Consider the following 23,765-nt stretch of genomic DNA (forward strand, 5'->3'; position numbering starts at 1 on the left):
GACATCAAGTATCCGATGCTACACTAAGGGTATAAATAATGTCCCGGTTAAAGCTGTTGTTTCCGTTGTGATCTGAACTGCTTCTTTGATGACGGAATCACAGTAGGTAGATGAATAGGATAAGATTTTCTTTTCATCGATAATAATAGCAGGTTTGTCTGTAAGGCACATTTGTCGGAAACGCGATGTGGCGTTGGTGCTCTGTGTAGGATTCTGAAACCATCCGTATTGACAAATCAATATAACTACTACGGCAATCAAGAAAAATTTTATAAATTCCAGGAACATTGACACTAAGACTACAGTTTCCTGGGCACAACATCTATTCATTCCTCTTGTATGTTTGGGAAGTGAATTGAATAGCGCGTCTGCCATGACTGCCCTTTTTTTATGAAGACCCGAATGAGTGCCACAGACTGATAATCTTGTGATGATTATCTCCCTGTTTTCGTTGCTTGGGGATGGCTAACTTAACGTCTCGCGAATAACTTTTTCAGATGCCTGCTCTCGCAATTCAGTAACTCCGTCTCAGAAACGGTTTTAGCTCTTCGTATCAGTGTGTTTAAAACTGCTTTCTATCGTACTGGGTACTGAAACCTTTGACAACTGAAATGTGGTCAGTATTTACTGGTTTGCAGTAAACAATGTCCGTGCCACCCATCTAATTTTCTTTCAAAAAACTGCCCAAAAATGATAATCTTCCTTCTCTGCCCATCACAGCGGTGAAATTTATACAAATTTGCATTCTATTCATATGATTAGTTAACAAGTCATGAGCTTCGATCCCATGCGGCCAGATCATAAAAATGTCGTAAGCATAGCGAAAGAAGCAAGGTTGGAGATGAGACGCTGAATATAATGCGAGATCTGCGAAACGCTACATAAGGGAATGAGACAATGGTACAATGGAGAACCCGTGACTATTTCGTCACTTATTTCACAAAATCAACCTACAAATCTGACACAGCAAGAAATCCGCGAACATTTATACAAGAAAATAATGATGAAAACAGGCTGGTTCCTCATTATGACGGAGCCAGTGTATTCATGAGACATTTTAGTTGTTTAAAAAATTCTGTGTGACGTCATATATTGTCTTGTTTGGCTGAGCACTTGTGTGTGTGCACGTTGAGACTGTATTGTGTGGGCATGTCTTAGTGGTTGTCCTGTGTTTCTTTGCATTTCACGCATCCCGAATAGACATAAGAAAGGCTCCTGGGACACAGACGATAGGTAAGACAGTGTAGGAAGCTGATACTCTTTTACTGAACTTACCGTTAACGCTCACAAACACACGAATGCACACACAGTGAACTCTCCAATGTTGTGTACGGCAGTCTGCTTGGGAGCACACAGATCTGTTCACTGGATGGAAGGAGACGTCTACATTTTCACAGCTACACTAGCGCTTTTATTGATTCTTGTGAATGTACTGCGTTAAAAACTTTTCTTTAACAAATTTGTGAGCTTATACTAATGGATTTCCCGCACACAATATACACATGACGAAACAGCTCTGCTGTGTTTCTGCACGGTTTATTATTAGACAAATAGTTACTGTGTTCATGCACTATTTGCTACTAGACAAATAGTATTCTCTTTTTATCAAGACTGGAAATTTACTGGTATAGTGTATGGTAGTTTGTCAAGCTTCGAATGCTTAATATGCTTCTCCTTTTCCTTTGTCGCTGATACCATTCCATTTTTATGCTTGCAAGCTGCTAGCCGTACTCACACAACGATTTGTTGCACTTAAAAGTTTGCTTTTCATCATAAGCCACACATCTGTAACCGCCGGCACATTTGAGCATAATATTTGTAGTAGACGATTTATCTGATTTCTTTTCGAAGCATTCACGCTATATTAAGCTCTAAAGGCTTTCTTCATGACGCTATAATATCACACTTTTATCTTGCTTTGTTTTTATCTATTTTTATTATAAGTAGCTCTTTCATGAAACTTCTATTTATCTTAACACATATGTACATTTACTTTGTATTCATGACTTTTTCTCTTTGGTCAATGAAATTGAACGTTTTTGTTAATTACTGTAACATTACTGACTCTTGATAAATAGCAAAAGTTTCGGTAACATCCTGTTATTGTCAATTTACCCTACAGATCTAGACTTGGCCGTAAAATTCCAAAACGCAAGGCCACACGGACTACAATTGAATATTTTGGAAGAAAAGAGGTGTAAACTTAATAGAAATTTCAAGCACACTCCGTGCTGCTACTGTAAACAACAGAAACCTGAGAGTCGATGCTGCACTACCAACAGTGTTTATACAAACTAAGAAATAAAATGAAATAAATACTTGTGCTTGAACTGAGCAGCGATGTAAAAGTAAAGGTTGGCCATTGATTACCTTTACAGCATTAAACATAACTTTAAAACTAGAGTAGATAACAGCAACTGATCTTCAACTTGTAATAAAACAACTCATTCAGTTTTGTTTTCTCATTATATGCGTCAATTTGTGCACTTCTAGCTGTATGGACAACCTGGAGTCTGGATTCAGGTTCTCTCCATGTACGCTCCAGAAACGCCATGGAAACGTGTTCAAGCGTATTGCGGTTGCATGTTCTTGAAGTCCTGGAGGTTCTTTACTTTGATTCGGTACAGTTGATCATTTAATAAACCACATGGTACGATGTCCGGTGATAGGGGTCACCACCGAATCGGACCATCTCGTCCAATCCACTTATCCGGAAACATTTCATCCAGGAATTGACGAACATATAGTGACCGGTTTCCGGGAATAGGGCGTCAGGTTGGAGGTGTTCGAATTGTTGTAAAAAAGCCTTGTAGGAGTCTAGACAAACATCACTGTTGACGGCTGACTCGCTGATAAAGAATGGATCAAAGATGCAATGGTGCAACCATTCGCACGACACACAGATCTTGACACACTCTCTGACCGTGTCATGTGTACCTTGAGGATATTCCGATCCCCATATACGGTTCCGTTTTCTAGGTACATGAGTCGTTCGCTGAATTGAAGAAACTTTTTTTTTTTTTGCAAAAAGTATTTGTTTGCTTCAGTCTTGGCTAGTATATCCAGTACAAGCTGTTCGCGCTGAGGTATGTCCGTCGGCTTTAGTGCCAGAAAAAACTGCACCTTGTAGGAATAAGATCGAGCTTGTTATGCAAGATTTTATGGTCTGTTGATGGTGGCATTCCCAACTCTGTGTCCGACGTACGCACTGATTTTCCCGAACTCCTTGCAAACGCCTCCCGTATCTTCCCCACGTTGGCGGCTGAAGAATAGTGGTGACCCTCCCCTTGTTTATGGACAACACTACATGCTATCATAAATGAAGAGTTCCGGGCACGAATAGATGATCGGGACGATGCTTTCCTTCCACACAGTCTCCGAAAGGTTCGTTGCATTTTGGTATCGGACTTGGTCTCTATAAACCAAACCACGCATTGAGCATTCTACTAAGGAGTCCACATTTTTCGTCATATCCGCGGTACATGGAAACAAAAAGAAACTTCATGAACTATCTTGCATCATGTTGAAAATCAGTCGCTATTATCTGGCGTAGTGTAATATTTAAAGACGCCTTGTAAACAGAAACATCGAATTTCATTTACTTGCTTCGTATTCACATAGAACAGAGCAGCTTGGCACTGGTGCCTCTGAGGTTGAACACGGTAGTCCTATCTGGTTGCCCACTTAAACGGGGCAAGATGAAGAGTCAGTTGCAGCGTTGTTTATTTTCGTTGCTTATTTGGCACATTGTGACAGCTACGTGTGTGTGTTTGGCAGCCCGGACACGTGGTACAGCGCCAGCAGCTACGTGCAGAGCTACTCGCAGGAGCTGGACGACCGCCTCTACACTGACACCTCCTACTACCGGACCAACAAGCGCTCCAGGGGTGAGTAGCCGTCTCTCTTGCAATCCTAATGGTATCCAGTGTTTGGGAAAACTACTGACAAATATGAAGCACACAGGGTGTTTCACAACTAGTGCTGCAGTCTTCTAGGTGTTTTTATACGAACAGGTGTTCGAAAACGTACCGTGAGGCTGTATAAAAAGTGTGAAGATCGGATCACTTTCATATCTTCCTCTTCACAGCAAGCACACCGAGACCGTTCTTTCATACAGACGATCCACAAACACTGGTTTGTGCTGAATAATTAATACTGCCACCAGAATAAGTGTAAGGACATCTTCTTCCGAGTTTATAGTAGTCACATCCTCAAGACTCTTCACATGGGTCCGCAAGAAAATGTTTATTTATTTATTTACACGTCAAGTTCCGCAGGATCAAATTGAAGGGCAAATCTCCGAGGTCATGGAACGTGTCAGTACATTAAATTACAACATAAAAGTGATAACAGATAAAATTAAAATCTTTGTAAAGCCAGAAAAAGTCAAGCTATAAATTTAAGTAAACGCAATCAACAATAGAACAAGAATCAGCTTAATTTTTAAAGGAAATCCTCGACATAATATAAAGAGTGACCCATGAGGAAACGCTTCAAATGGTTCAAATGGCTCTGAGCACTATGGGACTTACATCTGAGGTCATCAGTCGCCTAGAACTTAGAACTACTTAAACCTAACTAACCTAAGGACATCACACGCATCCGTGCCCCAGGCAGGATTCGAACCTGCGATCGTAGCGGTCGCGCGGTTCCAGACTGTAGCGTCTAGAACCGCTTGGCCACTCCGGCCGCGGAAACGTTTCAGTTTTGATTTGAAAGCGTGTGGATTACTGCGCTAACATTTTGGAATTCTAGTGGTAGGTTATTGAAAATGGATGCAGCATTACACTGCACACCTTTCTGGACAAGAGTTAAAGAAGTCCGAACCAAATGCAGCTTTGATATCTGCCGAGTGTTAACTGAGTGAAAGCTGTTTACTCTTGGGAATAAGCTAATTGTTAAGAAAAAATGACAGTAAGGAATAGACATATTGAGAAACCAGTGTTGAAGTACCCAGACTCGTGAACAGGGTCGACAAGAAGTTCGTGACCTTACACCACTCATTGTCCGAACCGCCCGTTTCTGAGCCAAAAATATCCTTTCAGAATGGCAAGAGTTACCCCAAAATATAATACCATACGACATAAGCGAATGAAAATAAACAAAGTAGACTAATACTCATGTCGAACGATCACTCACTTCAGATACCGTTCGAATAGTAAAAATGGCACCATAAAGTCTCTGAACGTAGGATTTCCACCACAGTTTAGTATGTACCTGAACATTTGAACTGTTCAGTTTCACTAATCATATGCCCATTCTGTGAAATTAAAATGTCAAGTTTTGCTGAATTGTGTGTTAGATCCTGCAAATACTGAGTGTTACTGTGATTTAGCGTTAGCCGTGAACTTACGTCGTGAAATTATTTGAAACCGAGCCAATGTTGCACACAACATCCTTTACTACCAAGCTAGTGTCATCAGCAAAAAGAAATTTTTTGGAGTTACCCGTAATACTGGAGGTTATAACATCTATGTAAATAAGGAACAGTGGCGGCCCCAACATTGATCCCTGGGGCACCGCCCACTTCACTGTACCCCACTCAGACCCCACGTCACAGCCATTCTCAACACTGTGAATAATGACATTTTGGTGTCTGTTGCTAAAACTGAGTTAAAACTGTAGATCCAAGGAGATGGTCCACCGCGACCCATCTATTCGTACTTTCCGTAGTATGTACGGTTGAGATGTTCGCGGATGCCACATGCAAAATGCGCCCTTGTGCCATTATCTTGGAACCACATTTGCTGATGGACTGATAATGGCAATCTTCCAATAACTCGACCGGTACCTCTTAGACTTTTCTTAGTATGAGTGTGTTTAGTGAAGCGGGAGATTTGAAAGTGATTCGCTCTTCAAATTTGATTTGTATCCAGACGGTACATTTCTCGACATGGGTTCCTTATCAAAACTTTATCTCCTACGTCCCCAACGCAATCCTTAGAAGCCGGTAACAGAAATTGTGCAACATACTGTACAAACAAATACGCTGCCGACAAAAAGTGTGAAGCACCCAGAAGAATGTCAATGTAACTTCCAATTTCTTGCGAGAAGAAAACGGCCACCAGAGTGTACTAGTGCTGCTCTTGTGCAATGTTGTTATCAGACCTGGTATGAGGCATACAGGGTGTTGGCAGCATCAGATGTTGAGTGACAGTGCTGGAGGTCACGGATGTGTCGCGTACTAGTGTGTTTCTCCATGTGGCCAGCTGGTCGAATCGTGCAGTGTCCAGATTTGTGGGGGATTCGGATGTGACAACGGCCCGGTGTAGGACGGCACGGTAACATGAGGAGAGGCGCACGTCAACGTTCCCGTCGACTACGTCTCACCAACGCAAAGCCGGTTGATTTGGGGAGGGAAACAAACAGCGAGGGCATCGCTCCCATTGGATTAGGGAAGGAAGGGGAAGTAAGTGGGCAATGCCTTTCAAATGGCTCTGAGCACTATGGGACTCAACTGCTGGGGTCATTAGTCCCCTAGAACTTAGAACTAGTTAAACCGAACTAACCTAAGGACATCACAAACATCCATGCCCGAGGCAGGATTCGAACCTGCGACCGTAGCGGTCTTGCGGTTCCAGACTGCAGCGCCTTTAACCGCACGGCCACTTCGGCCGGCGGCAATGCCTTTGCAAAGGAACCAAGTCGGTATTTTCCTGAAACGATGTAAGGCAATCACGGAAACCTAAATGAGGATCGCTGGACGCGGGTTTGAACTGTCGTCCTCCCGAATGCGAATCCAGTGAACCCAGTGTGTCACCTCGCTCGGTCCTACACATGCGAATATCGACATATTGTGCACCAACCCTTCACATCTGCGCCTGCAGTCAGACGGAAGGTAATTGGTTCTATGTCGTACCTCACCACTGATCGGAGGTCAGGAGCAGCCAGACGAGGGACTCAGGCTACCGTTAACACCGTAACATAAACAGCTACGTCTGGAGTGGTGCGTCATGGGGAAACATGTACCGCTTATGAAAGACGTCGCATTGTGTTCAGTGATGAATTGTGGTTCAACATGATTCAACACTACTCCCGATGACCAGAGTCATCGAGTGTGGCGGTGACCCGAGAAGAGGTCCTATACTCCCAATGTTTTGGAGAGCCACAGCTTTGGTTCTCCTGGCATTGTTGTGGGGGGGGGGGGGGGGGGCTTTACGGGTATGACTTCAGGCCACAGCTGCTAGCGGTTATGAGAACTCGTACGGCACAACGATACGACAAAGACATCTTGCATCCTCGTGTGTTAATACGCGAGCAGCGGCCGGTATTATGGTACTTATTTTCAAGACGACAGTGCTCGTTCAGACTCGGCATGTGTCCCCATAATCTGTCTGCGTGGTTGTTGAGTAGCGACCAAGAAGACAGATCTGTTCCTGATAGAACTGGTCTGGCACCTCGTAGACGTCAACTCCGGCCCACTGCCGGCAGCTGTTGACCAGATTGCCTCAGGAGGGGTGAGAACAGATCTATGACACCCTCCCCAACCGCCGGCCGGTGTGGCCGAGCGGTTCTAGGAGCTCTAGTCTGGAACCGCGCGACCGCTACGGTCGCAGGTTTGAATCCTGCCTCGGGCATGGATGTGTGTGATGTCCTTAGGTTGGTTAGGTTTAAGTAGTTCTAAGTTCTAGGGGACTGATGACCTCAGATGTTAAGTCCCATAGTGCTCAGAGCCATTTGAACCATTTTTGAATCCTCGCCAACCGAGCCAGGCCATGCGGGCTGCAACGTAACACTGATAAGTGGACAAGTTATAACGTTACATATCGGCTCAAGCAGGGAAGTTTCGTTTCATAACTCAGACACTTGTGGATGCTATGTTCAAACCACACAAGCAAATATAATAACAAAGCAGTTCAAAATAATAGCAGATGAACAATTAGAAACGTCATTACTGTCTCGGCTCCATTAGTTTATAAGTAGGCTGTTTAGGTTTTTATGTTGGTAACGCCATGTAGCGCCCTATATGAAAATCACTGACTGTGCTGTGTGCAGTCTGTGGTTGGCTTGCATTGTTGGAATAGTCGCCATTGTAGTGTTGGGCAGTTGGCTGTTAACAGCACGTAGCTTAGCGCAGTTGGAGGTGAGCCGCCAGGAGTGGTGGATTGGGGAGAGACATGGCGGAGTTTTGAGAGCGGATGATCTGGACTTGTGTCCATCAGAAACAGTAAATTTGTAAGACTGGATGTCATGAACTGATATATATATATATATATAATGACTTTTGAACACTATTAAGGTAAATACATTGTTTATTCTCTATCAAAATCTTTCATTTGCTAACTATGGCTATCAGTAGTTAGTGCCTTCAGTAGTTAGAATCTTTTATTTAGCTGGCAGTATTGGCGCTCGCTGTATTGCAGTAGTTTTGTGAGGTAAGTGATTCATGAAAGGTATAGGTTATTGTTAGTGAGGGCCATTCTTTTGTAGGGATTATTAAAAGTCAGTTTGCGTTGCGCTAAAAATATTGTGTCAGTTAAGTGTTGATCAGAATAAGTAAAGAGAGTAATGTCTGAGTACGTTCAGTTTTGCTCAGCTGTTTGAAAATCAAATAATGTAAGAGGTTGATCAGCACAGTCATTCATTAATTTTTCTAAGGGACGTTTCATGTTCAGGAGACTTAATTATGCAGGAGTCTTAGAAACTGCCTTAGTGAAATTGTTCCAGTCCTGTTGCATTCCTGTCGGTAGACTTGCTTTCTAGATTTACGTCTAGTGTGTGGAAGACGTGTTGAATCTAGGAATTGACCTGTTGAATATCTTATTCTGTTCTCGGCACTCTGTCAATTATCGTTTATCGTTCGAGAGCTAGTTGTCTACAGTAGATGATACATGAAGCCACGGAACTGGCGTTTCTTTTTTTTTACCATTTCAGTAAGAACCCTCATTCTATCGTTTAGCTTAACGTCTATCTTGTTAGTTTAATTGATTCTAGTCCCTTACTTGAGTGCAGTATTCGCAACGGAATACACAGTAAGTAACTCTGCGGTACGTAGTATATTGGCCCAGGTAGCTTTTATATACTGCTGTTTCTTGTTTTTTTTTTTTTTTTTGCCTTTTTCGAGATTTTTCTAAATGTTGCTGAGTGATTGATTGTTACGTTTACGTAATTAAGTTGTCGGTTGAGGTTAGTTGATATGGGGGTAGAGGACCAAACAGCGGCGTTATCAGCCCCATCGGATTAGGGAAGGAGAAGGAAGTCGGCCGTGCCTTTTCAAAGGAACCATTCCGAGATTTGCCTGAAGCGATTCAGTCAAATCACGGAAAACCTAGATCAGGATGACTGGCCGCGAGTTTGAACAGTCGTCCTCCCGAATGCGAGTCCAGTGTGGTAACTACTGCGCCACGTGCTCGGTCGGTTGTGGTTTAACGGTTTTCCGGAGTAGTCGATATTAAGCTACGAGTTCAAACTTGGTAATTGTACGTGTGGTTCGATGGAAAAGTTCCAGAGCACAGATTGATAGGTTTTGAGTTCAATTCTCGGTCAATCGTAGGATTTCTTTTTATAAGTTATCACCTCTATCACCGCTGACTGTTAAATGCCAAGTTTCACTTGGTTCGGATCCACGTTAAATTGTAGGTCCCCATACCTTAAGTGGCTGGGTAAGTCATTTCGAGGTTGGAGTAAAGTAACGGGATACCATCTCCAATAGGACCATGCCAAGTAAAGCACTGGGATATCCAAAAGAACCTTAGGGTTGACGAGAGATGGTTTCTTATCGCGAATATAACAAAAAGCTGAAGTAATGGGGAAGAAGAAATCATTACTTTTACATGCAATCTTCTAAAAGGATATTTTGTAGAGTTATGGAAATACAGAAGTATATATAAAATTACAATGCAGATGCTTCTGAAATTGTTCTGAAGAAGCCATTTTTGTTCAGTCTATTTTGGACGTTTATAGGGCTATTTTATGTGATGAGCTTTCCAAACGACTTATGTGGCTCTCCCTGACTGGTGTGTTGCATGTTTGCAGGCACGAGCAACCGCCGACCGAGCCTGGAGCGGCAGCCGACGCTGTACGACCCGGACGACCAGTACTACCCGGAGCCCTACTACGGGGATACGCACGACTCCTACAGGTGAAACACCTCCCTACATTCGAGACCCCAGGTGTCGTGCACACTGCTGGCTGTTAAAATGGCAAACGCCACGATTGCGGCGTGCAGGATACCCTGCCGCACGCGACTAAAGCCCAATAAGACAGACTTCACTTGGTCGTGCTGGATACTACAGCTACAGTACAAACGTCGGGTCAGGAAATGGGCTTTTTGCGGCGAGACAGGTATCCGTACAAACAGTGCGATGCCGAACTGCAGCACAATGAGTTATCAGAAAGGTGTCCTTTGTTGTGTTTCCCTGGACGCAGGAGTAGAGGCGGGCGCGCAAGCCGTGGTGCAGCTGACAACAATACACAGTACACGAGGGGCATCAGGTCGTCTCTCAGACGTGTTGTGCGTACAGCATCACGATGGAAGTATCCGTGCGTGCAGGCTGCGAGGATAACGAGCACAGTCAGATTGCGTTCGTCGTTATCATACCAGCTATCGTGGTGGTATGGGCTGTTATTGCGTGCACAACATGACCATCTATGTTTCACGTAGCAGTTGATATTGACAGCAGGAGCTAAATTCCTGATGTGTAATTGCTGGTGGCTGTGCGCTATCTTCGTGGCGCCAGGATGTTATCGTTGAGCAAGACAACGCATCTGGTGATGTAGTTCGATACAGGAAGTGTCTGACTTTGCCACAGCCAGTACTCCCTCACCCTCTCAAAACACACGGTTGCCAAGAGTCTGGCACACCACCGCTCCCCAGCCACTAACATTAATGAAATCTGGAACAGCTGTGAGCACCGTTCAATGACGCCCTGTATCAGTCATCAGAGGTCAGTTCCACTCGCTGGCCAGCCAGTATAGAGCCACTGTTGCTGCCAGAGGTTGCTGCTCGGTGTAGGCGAACGGCCACTAGTACGCACCGCTTAACCTAAAATTAGTATAAAGCTCGTCAAAATATCCACGGGTGTGCTGCCGGTCTATAGTGTCCAACGGGCACAATATTTCGGCGATCATACATGTCGCCATCATCAGGTGAACTGACGGACTGAGCTCCTGTGAACGTGCCGGCACGGAGATCCGTACGCTATGGCTGCTCAGAGGGAACTGGGTTCGGTCGCGGCGGCGGCCGATTTAAATACCCTCCGCCCGCGGCGCGCTCCCTCCGCCGTCCGCGCCCCGCGCCACGGTCGCGCGGTGGAACAGATTGCGACGGCGTCTGAGATGACGTCGGAGTGATGGCTCTGTCCGCCGTGGTCGTCACAACTATACGTTTGCTCGATTTACTCTTGATTAACCCGATCGCTGGTTCCCAAGCCTTGCTAAGATTATAGCCACAGTCACGGTTTATGAGGTCATCATTGGTGCGAATTTCGATGGCCTCTCTAACAACGCTGTCCCAGTATCTCGACGTCTGTACCAGAATCCTCGTGCGGTCATATTCCATGGCGTGATTTTCCGACAAACAATGTTCAGCGACCGCCGACTTGCTCGGATACATCAGGCGAGTGTGCCTCTGGTGTTCACGGCATCGATCCTCGACGGTACGCATCGTCTGACCAATATACGACTTGCCACATTGACACGGAATCTGGTACACGCCGGCCTTCCTCAAACCGAGGTCATCTTTGGCGCTCCCCACCAGTGCACGAGTTTTATTTGGAGGACAAAACACAGTTCCGACCCGGTGTCTCTTCAGAATGCGAGCGATTTTCCCCGGGAGTGCGCCTGTGTATGGAATAAATGCAGTGCCTACCTCCTCCCTCGTGACTTCATCCATCTCAAGAGATTGTGCCGCAGTGGTTGGGCGGAGAGCACGTTGAATCTGCCACTCTGAGTACCCATTTTTCCGAAATACAGTTCTCAGATGTTCCAATTCCTGGGGTAGACTCTCTGCGTCAGAGATAGTGCGCGCCCTATGTACTAGAGTTTTAAGTACCCCATTCCTCTGTGAAGGAGGGTGACGCTAAGAAATTGTTACCCCTAGGTCCGGTACCGCCTAGACTATATGGACTCCCGAAGGTTCACAAAGAGGGGATACCATTACGCCGCATTGTCAGCAACATCAGGGCACCTACATATTTGCTGGCCAAATACCTGACGGGAATATTAAGTCCTTATGTGGGTAAATGCCCTCATCACATCCGTAATTCCGTGGATTTTGTTAAACGCCTTGACAGCTTCAGGCTGGATGAGTCAGATATCATGGTGAGTTTTGACGTCGTTTCCTTGTTTACGAGGGTACCCCTGCGAGAGTCACTAGAATTGATTAGTCAGAAGTTTGACGAGAAGACCACTGAACTTTTTAGGCATGTCTTGACTTCCACGTATTTTCTTTTTAATGGAGAATACTACGAACAAACGGAGGGAGTCGCCATGGGTAGCCCACTCTCACCGGTGGTAGCGAATTTGTACATGGAGAACTTCGAGGAGGAAGCCCTGTCGTCATCCGTATGGAAACCTACTTGCTTTTTCCGTTACGTGGACGACACGTTCGTCATCTGGCCACATGGTATAGATAAACTCCTTGACTTCCTCACACATCTAAACTCCATACACCCCAACATCAAATTCACTATGGAGACTGAAACGGAGGGTAAATTACCTTTCCTCGACGTCTTGGTCAAGAGAAGGGCTGACGGCACCCTAGGTCATGGGGTGTATCGGAAAACTACGCACACTGATCTGTATTTGCACGCAGACAGCTGCCACCACCATTCACAGAGGAATGGGGTACTTAAAACTCTAGTACATAGGGCGCGCACTATCTCTGACGCAGAGAGTCTACCCCAGGAATTGGAACATCTGAGAACTGTATTTCGGAAAAATGGGTACTCAGAGTGGCAGATTCAACGTGCTCTCCGCCCAACCACTGCGGCACAATCTCTTGAGATGGATGAAGTCACGAGGGAGGAGGTAGGCACTGCATTTATTCCATACACAGGCGCACTCTCGGGGAAAATCGCTCGCATTCTGAAGAAACACCGGGTCGGAACTGTGTTTTGTCCTCCAAATAAAACTCGTGCACTGGTGGGGAGCGCCAAAGATGACCTCGGTTTGAGGAAGGCCGGCGTGTACCAGATTCCGTGTCAATGTGGCAAGTCGTATATTGGTCAGACGATGCGCACCGTCGAGGATCGATGCCGTGAACACCAGAGGCACACTCGCCTGATGTATCCGAGCAAGTCGGCGGTCGCTGAACATTGTTTGTCGGAAAATCACGCCATGGAATATGACCGCACGAGGATTCTGGTACAGACGTCGAGATACTGGGACAGCGTTGTTAGAGAGGCCATCGAAATTCGCACCAATGACGACCTCATAAACCGTGACTGTGGCTATAATCTTAGCAAGGCTTGGGAACCAGCGATCGGGTTAATCAAGAGTAAATCGAGCAAACGTATAGTTGTGACGACCACGGCGGACAGAGCCATCACTCCGACGTCATCTCAGACGCCGTCGCAATCTGTTCCACCGCGCGACCGTGGCGCGGGGCGCGGGCGGCGGAGGGAGCGCGCCGCGGGCGGAGGGTATTTAAATCGGCCGCCGCCGCGACCGAACCCAGTTCCCTCTGAGCAGCCATAGCGTACGGATCTCCGTGCCGGCACGTTCACAGGAGCTCAGTCCGTCAGTTCACCTGATGATGGCGACATGTATGATCGCCGAAATATTGTGCCCGTTGGAGACTATAGACCGGCAGCACACCCGTGGATATTTTGACTATCAAATACGCCGGGAGAAACTCAAGAATCACAGTATAAAGCTCCTTCAGTTCCACGATTGTTTTGGTGTAAATGGTTAAAAATATATATGCTAACTAAAATGTCACGCAGCAGGGAAAGATTGTTTAAGGCTTGTAACTTGAGATGTTAAGAAAAGTGTTGCATGCTGTGACTGTGAACCATACAACTAAATAAAGATTTTTTACATAAAAGAGATTTTCCCGTGGTTCAGAAACAAATTAATCTGTCTATTCACTCTAACACAAAAAAGACGTACAAGAAACGAATTCCCCGCATGGGGCGAAAATCAGGAGATGTGTGCACGGACAGGTAGAGAAATGATTGCAGTCTCACAAAAAATTTGGTGGTTTATTCAAGAGCAACAGCTTAATAAAATGAGCTATTCAGTAACGCATTGGTCGTCATGTAGCCCGAATACAGACAGTTGTTCCTGACGGACGTCGCGCTAAATTCTGTCCAAGTGGCGCGTTAGATTGTCAAAATCCGAGCTGGCTGGAGGATCCAGCCCATAATGCTCCGAATATTCTCAATTTGCGAGAGATCGGGCGACCTGACTGGCAAAGTTAGGCTTCGTTAGGCACGAAGGCAAGCGGTGGAAACTCTCACCTTGTGCAGGCGGGCATTATACGTGTACTGCTGAAGTATAAGTCGTGGATGCATTGGCATAAAGCGCAACAAAACAGGGCGTGGAGTACCGTGGACGTATCACTATACTGTAAGCGTGCCGCGGGTGACAAAGTGTCTTACTATAAAATGAAATGCTATGTCAAACTATCACCCCAGCTTGTTGGGCCGTTGGCGGCTGACGATCAACTTGGTACCCCACCACTGTTTAGGGCGCTTCCAGACACTTCTTCAGCCTGAAATATCATTGACTAGAATATAAATGTCCTCAGTGGTGAGCCCCGCTTCGAACTGAACCCCGATAACAAATGAAGACGTGTCGGAAGACGCCCCCCACACATCGGGGGGATACCAGCCTCTCTGCGGCGGCTGTGAGTGATGGTTTGGGGAGCCATTTCTTTCCATAGCAGCATCCCTTTGGTTGCCATCCGAGGCACGCTTACAGCTTGACGGTACGTCGACGATACTGTACGCCCCGTTCTCTGGACCTCCGCGGCAAGACATCCTTGGCTTACATTTCAGCAAAATAGAGGTCGACCGCACACGGCGAGATTTCAGGCGCTCGTCTTCGTGCTTGCCAAACCCTCCTTTTGCCAGCGAGATCGCGGATCTCTGCCAGATTGCGGACATGTGGAGAACTACGGGCAGGGCCCTCCAGCCAGCTCGCTCGGATTTTGACGATCTAGTGTGGCAGGAGTACAGAACTGGCAGGGCAACCCAGTCAATCAATGTGAGACCGAGCAGTTGCTTGCATAAGGGTGAGAGGTGTACCAAAGCGTTATTGTGTTGCTCAATTTTTGAAGATCTTTCTCCTGAATAAATCATCCACCTTTCGTGAAATTATAATCGTTTGTTTCCGTGTACATGCGCATCGTATCTATAGATTTCAGTACCATTCGCATAATTCTTTCGTGGAGTTTTGTTTCCTTTATTTATTATTTAAGCGTGTATTAAAAGTGCAAGACGATAGAAGAACCTTTCGATTGATGGTCCTTTGTACCTGAGACATAACATTAAACTTGTAGGCTGAGGTTTCCGTAAGAGAGTTCATCAAGTTTTGATACAAATGTTTACTTGCTTGTTTCCTTCCTGTATGAAATTTTCTGTCAAATTGTTGGACAAATTTTGAAATTCCATCTTAGCGACGTTACCTTGAAATCTAACTTTGTCACGTGAATACACGCAGTTCTTCTTAATTTACTTCGAACGATTGTTTCAAAGAAAACGTGTGGGATGCTAAAGATGTCTATTGTTTCCCTGTAGTGATTTTAACTTCCGTAGCATTGTAGGAACATCAAAACGATCAGTAGGAGCACTTCCGGTCATTTCGCCTTACAAAATGCTCGCTTCATTGCAGGCTCACAAGGAACCCCTTGAGTGCGTGGTCGGAAAAGGCCAGTGATGTTCAGGCATTCTATGCCCCACACATTGTCTACCATGCAAAACCACAATATTGGCTGCTATTGGCAACAAGGGGTCGGGCTGGGGAGGGGGGGGGGGGGAGGAGGTACCCAGTGCCCACCATAGTGCTCAGAGCCATTTGAACCATTTTTTTGTTATCTTCATCACCACAATTTCATCACCTGCACTGCAGTCACCCAATGTGGCGTCAACTGAAAAGCAACTCGGCAGCAGAATTTCCCCAGGTGCAGTTTCCCGGCCATTAATGCTATGCGATCATTTCATTTCTCCGTATTTTGAGAGTTTTTGTCCACTGATTTTTGTTCTCGTGTGCCGGCCGTGGTGGCCTAGCGGTTCTAGACGCCCAGTCCAGAACCGCACGACTGCTACGGTCGCAGGCTCGAATCCTGCCTCGGGCATGGATGTGTGTGATGTCCTTAGGTTACCTAGGTTTAAGTAGTTCTAAGTTCTCGGGGGCTGATGACCACAGCTCTTAAGTCCCATAGTGCTCAGAGCCATTTTTGTTCTCGTGTGTCAAGGTGGGCTGAGCCGTGGGTACTCAGATCACTGCTGTATCACAGGTACACCTGGTACAACTTACACTTCACTTTTATCATTCCGGAATTCAGTGTCAGCTAGTGACGACGTCGTAACTACACCCTACAACGATAGGAGATTTACATCCTCATGCAGCGATGATACCTTCTAGAGCGTCCTGCTGACACTGCTACATTGTAAAATTCTTTCCACCTACGGTGCGGCGTCTGTTCCACAGCTTCGTGACTTATGATTTTCTTCGGACTGAAAAGGACTGGTGATTTTGATTGACAGACAGGTACGTTAAAGTAAAATACGATACATATATCTCACATTTATTTCCCCTTGCCTCCCGTGCTAATGATAGTTCAGCCGCCTTGATGAATCACGCAACATTTCACAAATTACGCCAAACTCAGTATTATTTTAGCACTCTCACATTGGTCGAGACTTTGTTCGTATATTCGGACATTATATTCCCAACATTGTATATTTGCTCATCCAGATTACTGTGCGTAACGACGTGGACTTTTGTGGTGACTGACGGCTGAGCAGCTACTTCAGTATGGTGCTGGGCGGATGATCCTCAGTCACGTGACTTTTGACTCGCACAGCTCTAGTGCAAACCATATGCGAGAAACTACGAACTATACCCAAACAAGATATTGCGCTGCTTAGAATTTGACAATTTCGTGAAACATAGCAAGAAATACTATTAAATTTCACAGTCGTGCAAACTCTTGTTATATTTGGACAAATTTCCAGTAACAGTTCTAATACAGTGATGGTATGAATACATGTAGGGCCTTTTCACGTGAACGCTGATTTTCAAGTAAAGGCGAAAACGCTGTCCTTCTACAAAGATGACTTGTCTCTGCACCGACTACGGTATTATATTTGGTTCTGTGACACTGCAATGATGCACCGAGCTTATTGCGTTTCGATACTTGTTCCTATTTCAGAACAACGGGGGAAAGTATCACAAGCTTTTAACATTATTGTAAATGAGACAGTGTCATTTAGGTGAAACAAATGATTAAGTGCATATTTACGTATGACCTGCACCCTGTAAGATATTACATTCTTTGTTTCACAGTCATTTTTACTCTTAAAATACGTAGTACATTAAAAGTTATAAGAACACGTTACACAGCAACAGTAGCTGCTAGCTCGCGGGACGATCGAAACATCGAGCAGAAGCAGAGGTTCCCGGAGATGTGATGTAAACTACTCGAGCAGTCCGAGTCGTGTTCAACCGCAGCACTACTTTACTGCTTTCGCCTCAGACGACACTCTACTTACTCGAAGATCAGTTCGTTAATGACACTTTCATTTTATCCGCGTACACCTTCGTGCGCACTTTGTGATCGAAAGTACACGGACACAAGGCTGACAATCACTTACAAGCCTTGATGACAGCTTCCACTCCCGCAGGCACACGTTCAGTCAGGTGCTGGGAGGTTTCTTGCGGAATGGCAGCCCATTCTTCACGGAGTGCTGCACTGAGGAGAAGTATCGATGTCGGTTGTTGAGGCCTGGCACCAAGTCGGCGTTCCAAAACATCCCAGAGGCGTTCTATAGGATTCAGGTCAGGACTCTGTGCAAGCCAGTCTATTACAGGGATGTTATTTCACGTAACCGCTCCGCCACAGGCCGTGCATTATGAACAGGTGATCGATCATGTCGAAAGATGCATTCACCATCTCAGAATTGCTCTTCATCAGTGGGAAGCAAGAAGGTGCTTAAAACATCAATGTAGGCCTGAGCTGTGATAATGCCACGCAAAACAACAAGAGGTGCGAGCCCCTTGCACGAAAAACACGACCACAACATTACACCACGATCTCCGAATTTTACCGTTGGCACTACACACCCTGGCAGATAACGTTCACCTGGCATTCGCCATATCCACACCCTGCCATCGGATCGCCACATTGTGTACCGTGAGTTGTCATTCTACACAACGTTTTTCCACTGTTCAACCGTCCAATGTTTACGCTCCTTACACCAAGCGAGGAGTCGTTTAGCGTTTACCGCCGTGATGTGTGACATTGAGCAGCCGTTCGATTCTCACCTCCAGCGTAACTGTCATAGTACTTGCAGTGGATCTTGATACAGTCAGGAATTCCTGTGTGATGGTCTGGGTAGATGACTATCTCTTACACATTAGGACACTCTTCAACTGTCGGTGGTACTTGTCAGTTAACAGACGCGGTCGGCCTGTGCGCTTTTGTGCTGTACATGTCCCTTCACGTTTTCACTTCACTATCACATCGGGAACAGTGAACCTAGGGATGTTTAGGAGTGTGGAAATATCGCGTACATATGTATGACACAAGAGACACCAGATCACGTGACCACGTTCGAAGTCCTTGAGTTCCGTGGAGCGCCCCATTCTGCTGTTTCATGATGTCGAATGACTACTGAGGTCGCCGATATGGAGTACCTGTCAGTAGGCGGCAGCATAATGCACCTAATAAAGGTTTTGGGGGTGTCCGGATACTTTTGATCACATAGTGTATGTTCGCGGGCGACAGTGTTACTATGCAGTCCTCCGTTGTTACTGTAAACATATACTTCACATTTTTTTATATCACAATGATATAACGACTTTATGATTTCCACTGAGTCTTCGTTATCTTTTTTTGTAAACTACTTTCAGTATAAATACGTTAATGTAAGTTTCCATTGGAAGTATGTTGCAACAGTACGAGTGTGTCCTCTGCAAGTGATTTGTGACGCCGGCCGCCTGGCGCGAGTTGTGCGCAGTATCGCGGCCGCTTAGCAGTTACCGAGGCAACGCCACCTGCAGTTCGTCCTACACGCGGTTTCCAAGAGCGCACTCGGTTGCACTGTTGGCGACTCATCTCAACGCTTAAAGCTTCAATAAAATAGCTGAAGGAGAAAGTGTGGGTTCTGATGGAAACGGCACTCACCCTCCAGCAGAGTGGAGGGCAGCTAGTCTCTATTTGTATCTGAAACGGCATCCCAAGATGTTCCATTTCATATACTGACTTTCGTAGTAACACATCTACTGTTAGTTTGCATCCGTGTCTTCTTGTGTCAGTGTGATGGTAGCTACAGTAGTGTTTCCCTGTAAATTTCGGTCCCAAAAAACGTGATGCCTGTGAGGTCAATCTAGAGAATACCTAGTTTAGATCACAGTAAAGTGGAACATCACGGGAGAAACTCCGTAACCTCCACACCTTAAGTAACTGCGGAAAGAGTTAAGCGACCTCCATACAAGTGTTTCCAAACTTCCATACGTTTCTCTTCTGTTCCAGGGATTATGATCGGAGCTACGGTATGGACTACTACTCCACCAATGACAACTACCACTACCAAGACGAAAGGTGAGACGTGCTCTAGCAAAGTGTGTGCACCTATTATTCTACTGGGCATGATTTGAGTGCTGCGTTGTTGTTTTTGTTGTTCTGGTTCTTGTTGTTGATTCGATGTAAGAGAGCCTGAGCATCGTCACGAAACCATAAATAATCATTACATTCTTCTCGAAGTGCAAATATTCCAATATCAGTACACGAGTATCTTACAGTCATTTTACCGCTGTAGGTCGCGACATTTCGGTTTCCGTCTATGTATAACGGTACAAAACTTAATTCATTGCCAAACATACGTAAAAAGAAATGAAAAACCGACCTTACCGTAAATGTTGGCAATTGCATTCAGTTGGTTGACAGTTCGCCAAATCGAAGTTCTTCATTTTTATCAATAACAGTCACTTTTCCAGATTAATATACCGTGGAAAAGTGGCAAAATTGCAGGTCATGCAGCCTTGTACATTGACACTTCATAATAGCAATTGCAATTAAAGCAAAGAAAGTTTGTATTTGGTTACCACTAGCGTTATTAATACAGTATCGAAAACCCACGAAGAAAAGAAAACCCGCTATGTAACGACAGAGTTTACTAACATAATAACAGCAGACGTTCTATACAAGCGGTAAACAGTTACCATTTATAGCAAGGAGACGGTTTAAATATAACTGCTAAAATTGAAGCTGTGTAGTCTATAATAAATTGCTGCTCCTGTCTAACAGTTAATATAAGACGACTGCAGAAAGCTGGATAACGTCTCAAGGCAATCAATCATCTGTCCGCAAGCGAGTCGCACCGGCTGGCTCTTCTTTGTCCACACCGCGAATGTCACCTAGCACATCTTAACAGATTGGGCCAAATGCGCATGGATGAGAGTTTACGTTTCTTCTCGTGTTTTTGACGGAGTCATTGCTTGAAAATACAGTGGAAGTACACTGAACAGAGAAAGAAAATTATTAATTTCGTATCCCAGATCAGACTCGTTTTGATGTTCTACGCTTTGATTTGACGTGCAATTGAAAATTATAATGTAATAAGCTAACGGTGTATAAGGTAAAGGATAGAACTGTCGTAATACAGGTAATCTGAGCTTTTTGTCTTCCTTTTTGTTAACTCAGTGCGAACGTACCTGTTGACTGACAGCGTGCAACTTCCGCTTGTAGTTCCTTGGGGCATCTTTGTTAGCAGCAGTATATAATTGACCTAGCTGCAAGGGCTGAGCCGGCCGGAGTGGCCGAGCGGTTCTAGGCGCTACAGTCTGTATCCGCGCTACCGCTACGGTCGCTACGGTCGCAGGTTCGAATCCTGCCTCGGGCATGGATGTATGTGATGTCCTTAGGTTAGTTAGGTTTAAGCAGTTCTAAGTTCTAGGGGACTGATGACCTCAGAAGTTAAGTCCCATAGTGCTCAGACCCATTTGAACCATTTTTGCAAGAGCTGAGTCGAAAAAATTAATACTTCTGTCGTTGTTCGCCGTAATATTCAATTGTTGTATCAGTTTGTGAAATATTTCTGAAAATTTGAGATAGCCAATCAACGCAAGAACAAAAACTAACATCATTTTCTTAGCTAACAATATTTCTAATTGGTTATATATCTATCTTAGTTTTATTTACATGACAAAAGCTATAGACTGAGTTTTGGAAAGACATTCTTAGCATCTTAGCTTTTGTAAAAGTGAAGTTTAAGTGTGGTCCTCTATTTTGCTCTATATGTCGGTTTCTTTGTGCCTTATGTATGTAGTGTACTAAACAAAATTTCAAGTAAACACTCTTTCGTTTCAGCATACCACGAAATTACATACTTTGAAATACTTTCTTCGTGTTTCAGATCAGAATATGCCAAGAGAAAAGAAAAAAAAATATTGAAAATATCACAAAAGTGTAGACTAACGTGTCTGTGTAAGCTTTTACCACCGAACATGGAGTAAATTTTCGTGATAAGTAATTTAGTGATATTCTTTTCTTAATTAACTGCGACTACCACTGTTGGGGAAGCAACGCACCATTTCGGCTTGTAGTTTCTTAGGACATCAATTTTGGCACTTATTTTTGACCCAGCAGCATTCTGCTGATCATATGGTAACTGTCACGAAGTTACCTGACACGTATCATAGAATTATCTGCACATATCACTACATTACCTAATAGCGTCAGTGGTATTTGTTCACCATTTAAAATTCCACTTGCAATTGTAACATTAAATTTATTACACTTCTGTTCGTATCTGGTCCTGTTACTATGATATATACGTAACTGGATGAGGTGCTTTCATTTTACACAGTGCAAAAATGTTGTTAATGTAAATCTATTGCTAATACACCTCACGTTACCTAATCTTTGAAACCTTACAGATATCACAGAGGTGGTAAGTATTGTTAAAAATGAAGGATTCATTTAACAAATTTTTACTAACATAACCTAACAGAAAAAGAAATTCAGCACCCTCAAGGACTGTATTCACTGGCACCAAGTCATGTTTTTGTTGTTGTTGTTGTGGTCTTCAGTCCTGAGACTGGTTTGATGTAGCTCTCCATGCTACTCTATCCTGTGCAAGCTTTTTCATCTCCCAGTACCTACTGCAACCTACATCCTTCTGAATCTGCTTAGTGTATTCATCTCTTGGTCTCCCTCTACGATTTTTACCCTCCACGCTGCCCTCCAATACTAAATTGGTGATCCCTTGATGCCTCAGAACATGTCCTACCAACCAATCCCTTCTTCTGGTCAAGTTGTGCCACAAACTTCTCTTCTCCCCAATCCTATTCAATACTTCCTCATTAGTTATGTGATCTACCCATCTAATCTTCAGCATTCTTCTGTAGCACCACATTTCGAAAGCTTCTATTCTCTTCTTGTCCAAACTATTTATCGTCCATGTTTCACTTCCATACATGGCTACACTCCATACAAATACTTTCAGAAATGAATTCCTGACACTTAAATCAATATTGGATGTTAACAAATTTCTCTTCTTCAGAAACGCTTTCCTTGCCATTGCCAGCCTACATTTTATATCCTCTCTACTTCGTCCATCATCAGTTATTTTGCTCCCCAAATAGCAAAACTCCTTTACTACTTTAAGTGCCTCATTTCCTAATCTAATTCCCTGAGCATCACCTGACTTAGTTAGACTACATTCCATTATCCTTGTTTTGCTTTTGTTGATGTTCATCTTATATCCTCCTTTCAAGACACTGTCCATTCCATTCAACTGCTCTTCCAAGTCCTTTGCTGTCTCTGACAGAATTACAATGTCATCGGCGAACCTCAAAGTTTTTATTTCTTCTCCATGAATTTTAATACCTACTCCGAATTTTTCTTTTGTTTCCTTTACTGCTTGCTCAATATACAGATTCAATAACATCGGGGAGAGGCTACAACCCTGTCTTACTCCCTTCCCAGCCACTGCTTCCTTTTCATGTCCCTCGACTCTTATAACTGCCATCTGGTTTCTGTACAAATTGTAAATAGCCTTTCGCTCCCTGTATTTTACCCCTGCCACTTTTAGAATTTGAAAGAGAGTATTCCAGTCAACATTGTCAAAACCTTTCTCTAAGTCTACAAATGCTAGAAACGTAGGTTTGCCTTTCCTTAATCTTTCTTCTAAGATAAGTCGTAAGGTCAGTATCGCCTCACGTGTTCCAGTGTTTCTACGAATCCAAACTGATCTTTCCCGAGGTCGGCTTCTACTAGTTTTTCCATTCGTCTGTAAAGAATTCGTGTTAGTATTTTGCAGCTGTGACTTATTAAACTGATAGTTCGGTAATTTTCACATCTGTCAACACCTGCTTTCTTTGGGATTGGAATTATTATATTCTTCTTGAAGTCTGAGGGTATTTCTCCTGTTTCATACATCTTGCTCACCAGATGGTAGAGTTTTGTCAGGACTGGCTCTCCCAAGGCCGTCAGTAGTTCCAATGGAAGTTGTCTACTCCGGGGGCCTTGTTTCGACTCAGGTCTTTCAGTGCTCTGTCAAACTCTTCACGCAGTATCATATCTACCATTTCATCTTCATCTACATCCTATTCCATTTCCATAATATTGTCCTCAAGTACATCGCCCTTGTATA

The 23,765-nt window shown here is 44.5% G+C and overlaps 1 protein-coding gene across 1 annotated transcript in view; it reads left to right on the top strand.

The window, feature by feature from the left end:
- The window catches only part of LOC126413293 (phorbol ester/diacylglycerol-binding protein unc-13-like), a 184,988-nt gene that overhangs the window by 128,827 nt on the left and 32,396 nt on the right, over positions 1–23,765 (top strand). Inside the window, exons 5-7 of the mRNA XM_050083193.1 lie at positions 3,778–3,887; positions 9,976–10,081; positions 19,643–19,711. Coding sequence (XP_049939150.1) covers positions 3,778–3,887; positions 9,976–10,081; positions 19,643–19,711 — 285 coding nt within the window. The remainder of the gene's footprint in view (positions 1–3,777; positions 3,888–9,975; positions 10,082–19,642; positions 19,712–23,765) is intronic.

This window comes from Schistocerca serialis, chromosome 7 (assembly GCF_023864345.2).
Source record: "Schistocerca serialis cubense isolate TAMUIC-IGC-003099 chromosome 7, iqSchSeri2.2, whole genome shotgun sequence".
Classification (NCBI taxonomy): domain Eukaryota; kingdom Metazoa; phylum Arthropoda; class Insecta; order Orthoptera; family Acrididae; genus Schistocerca; species Schistocerca serialis.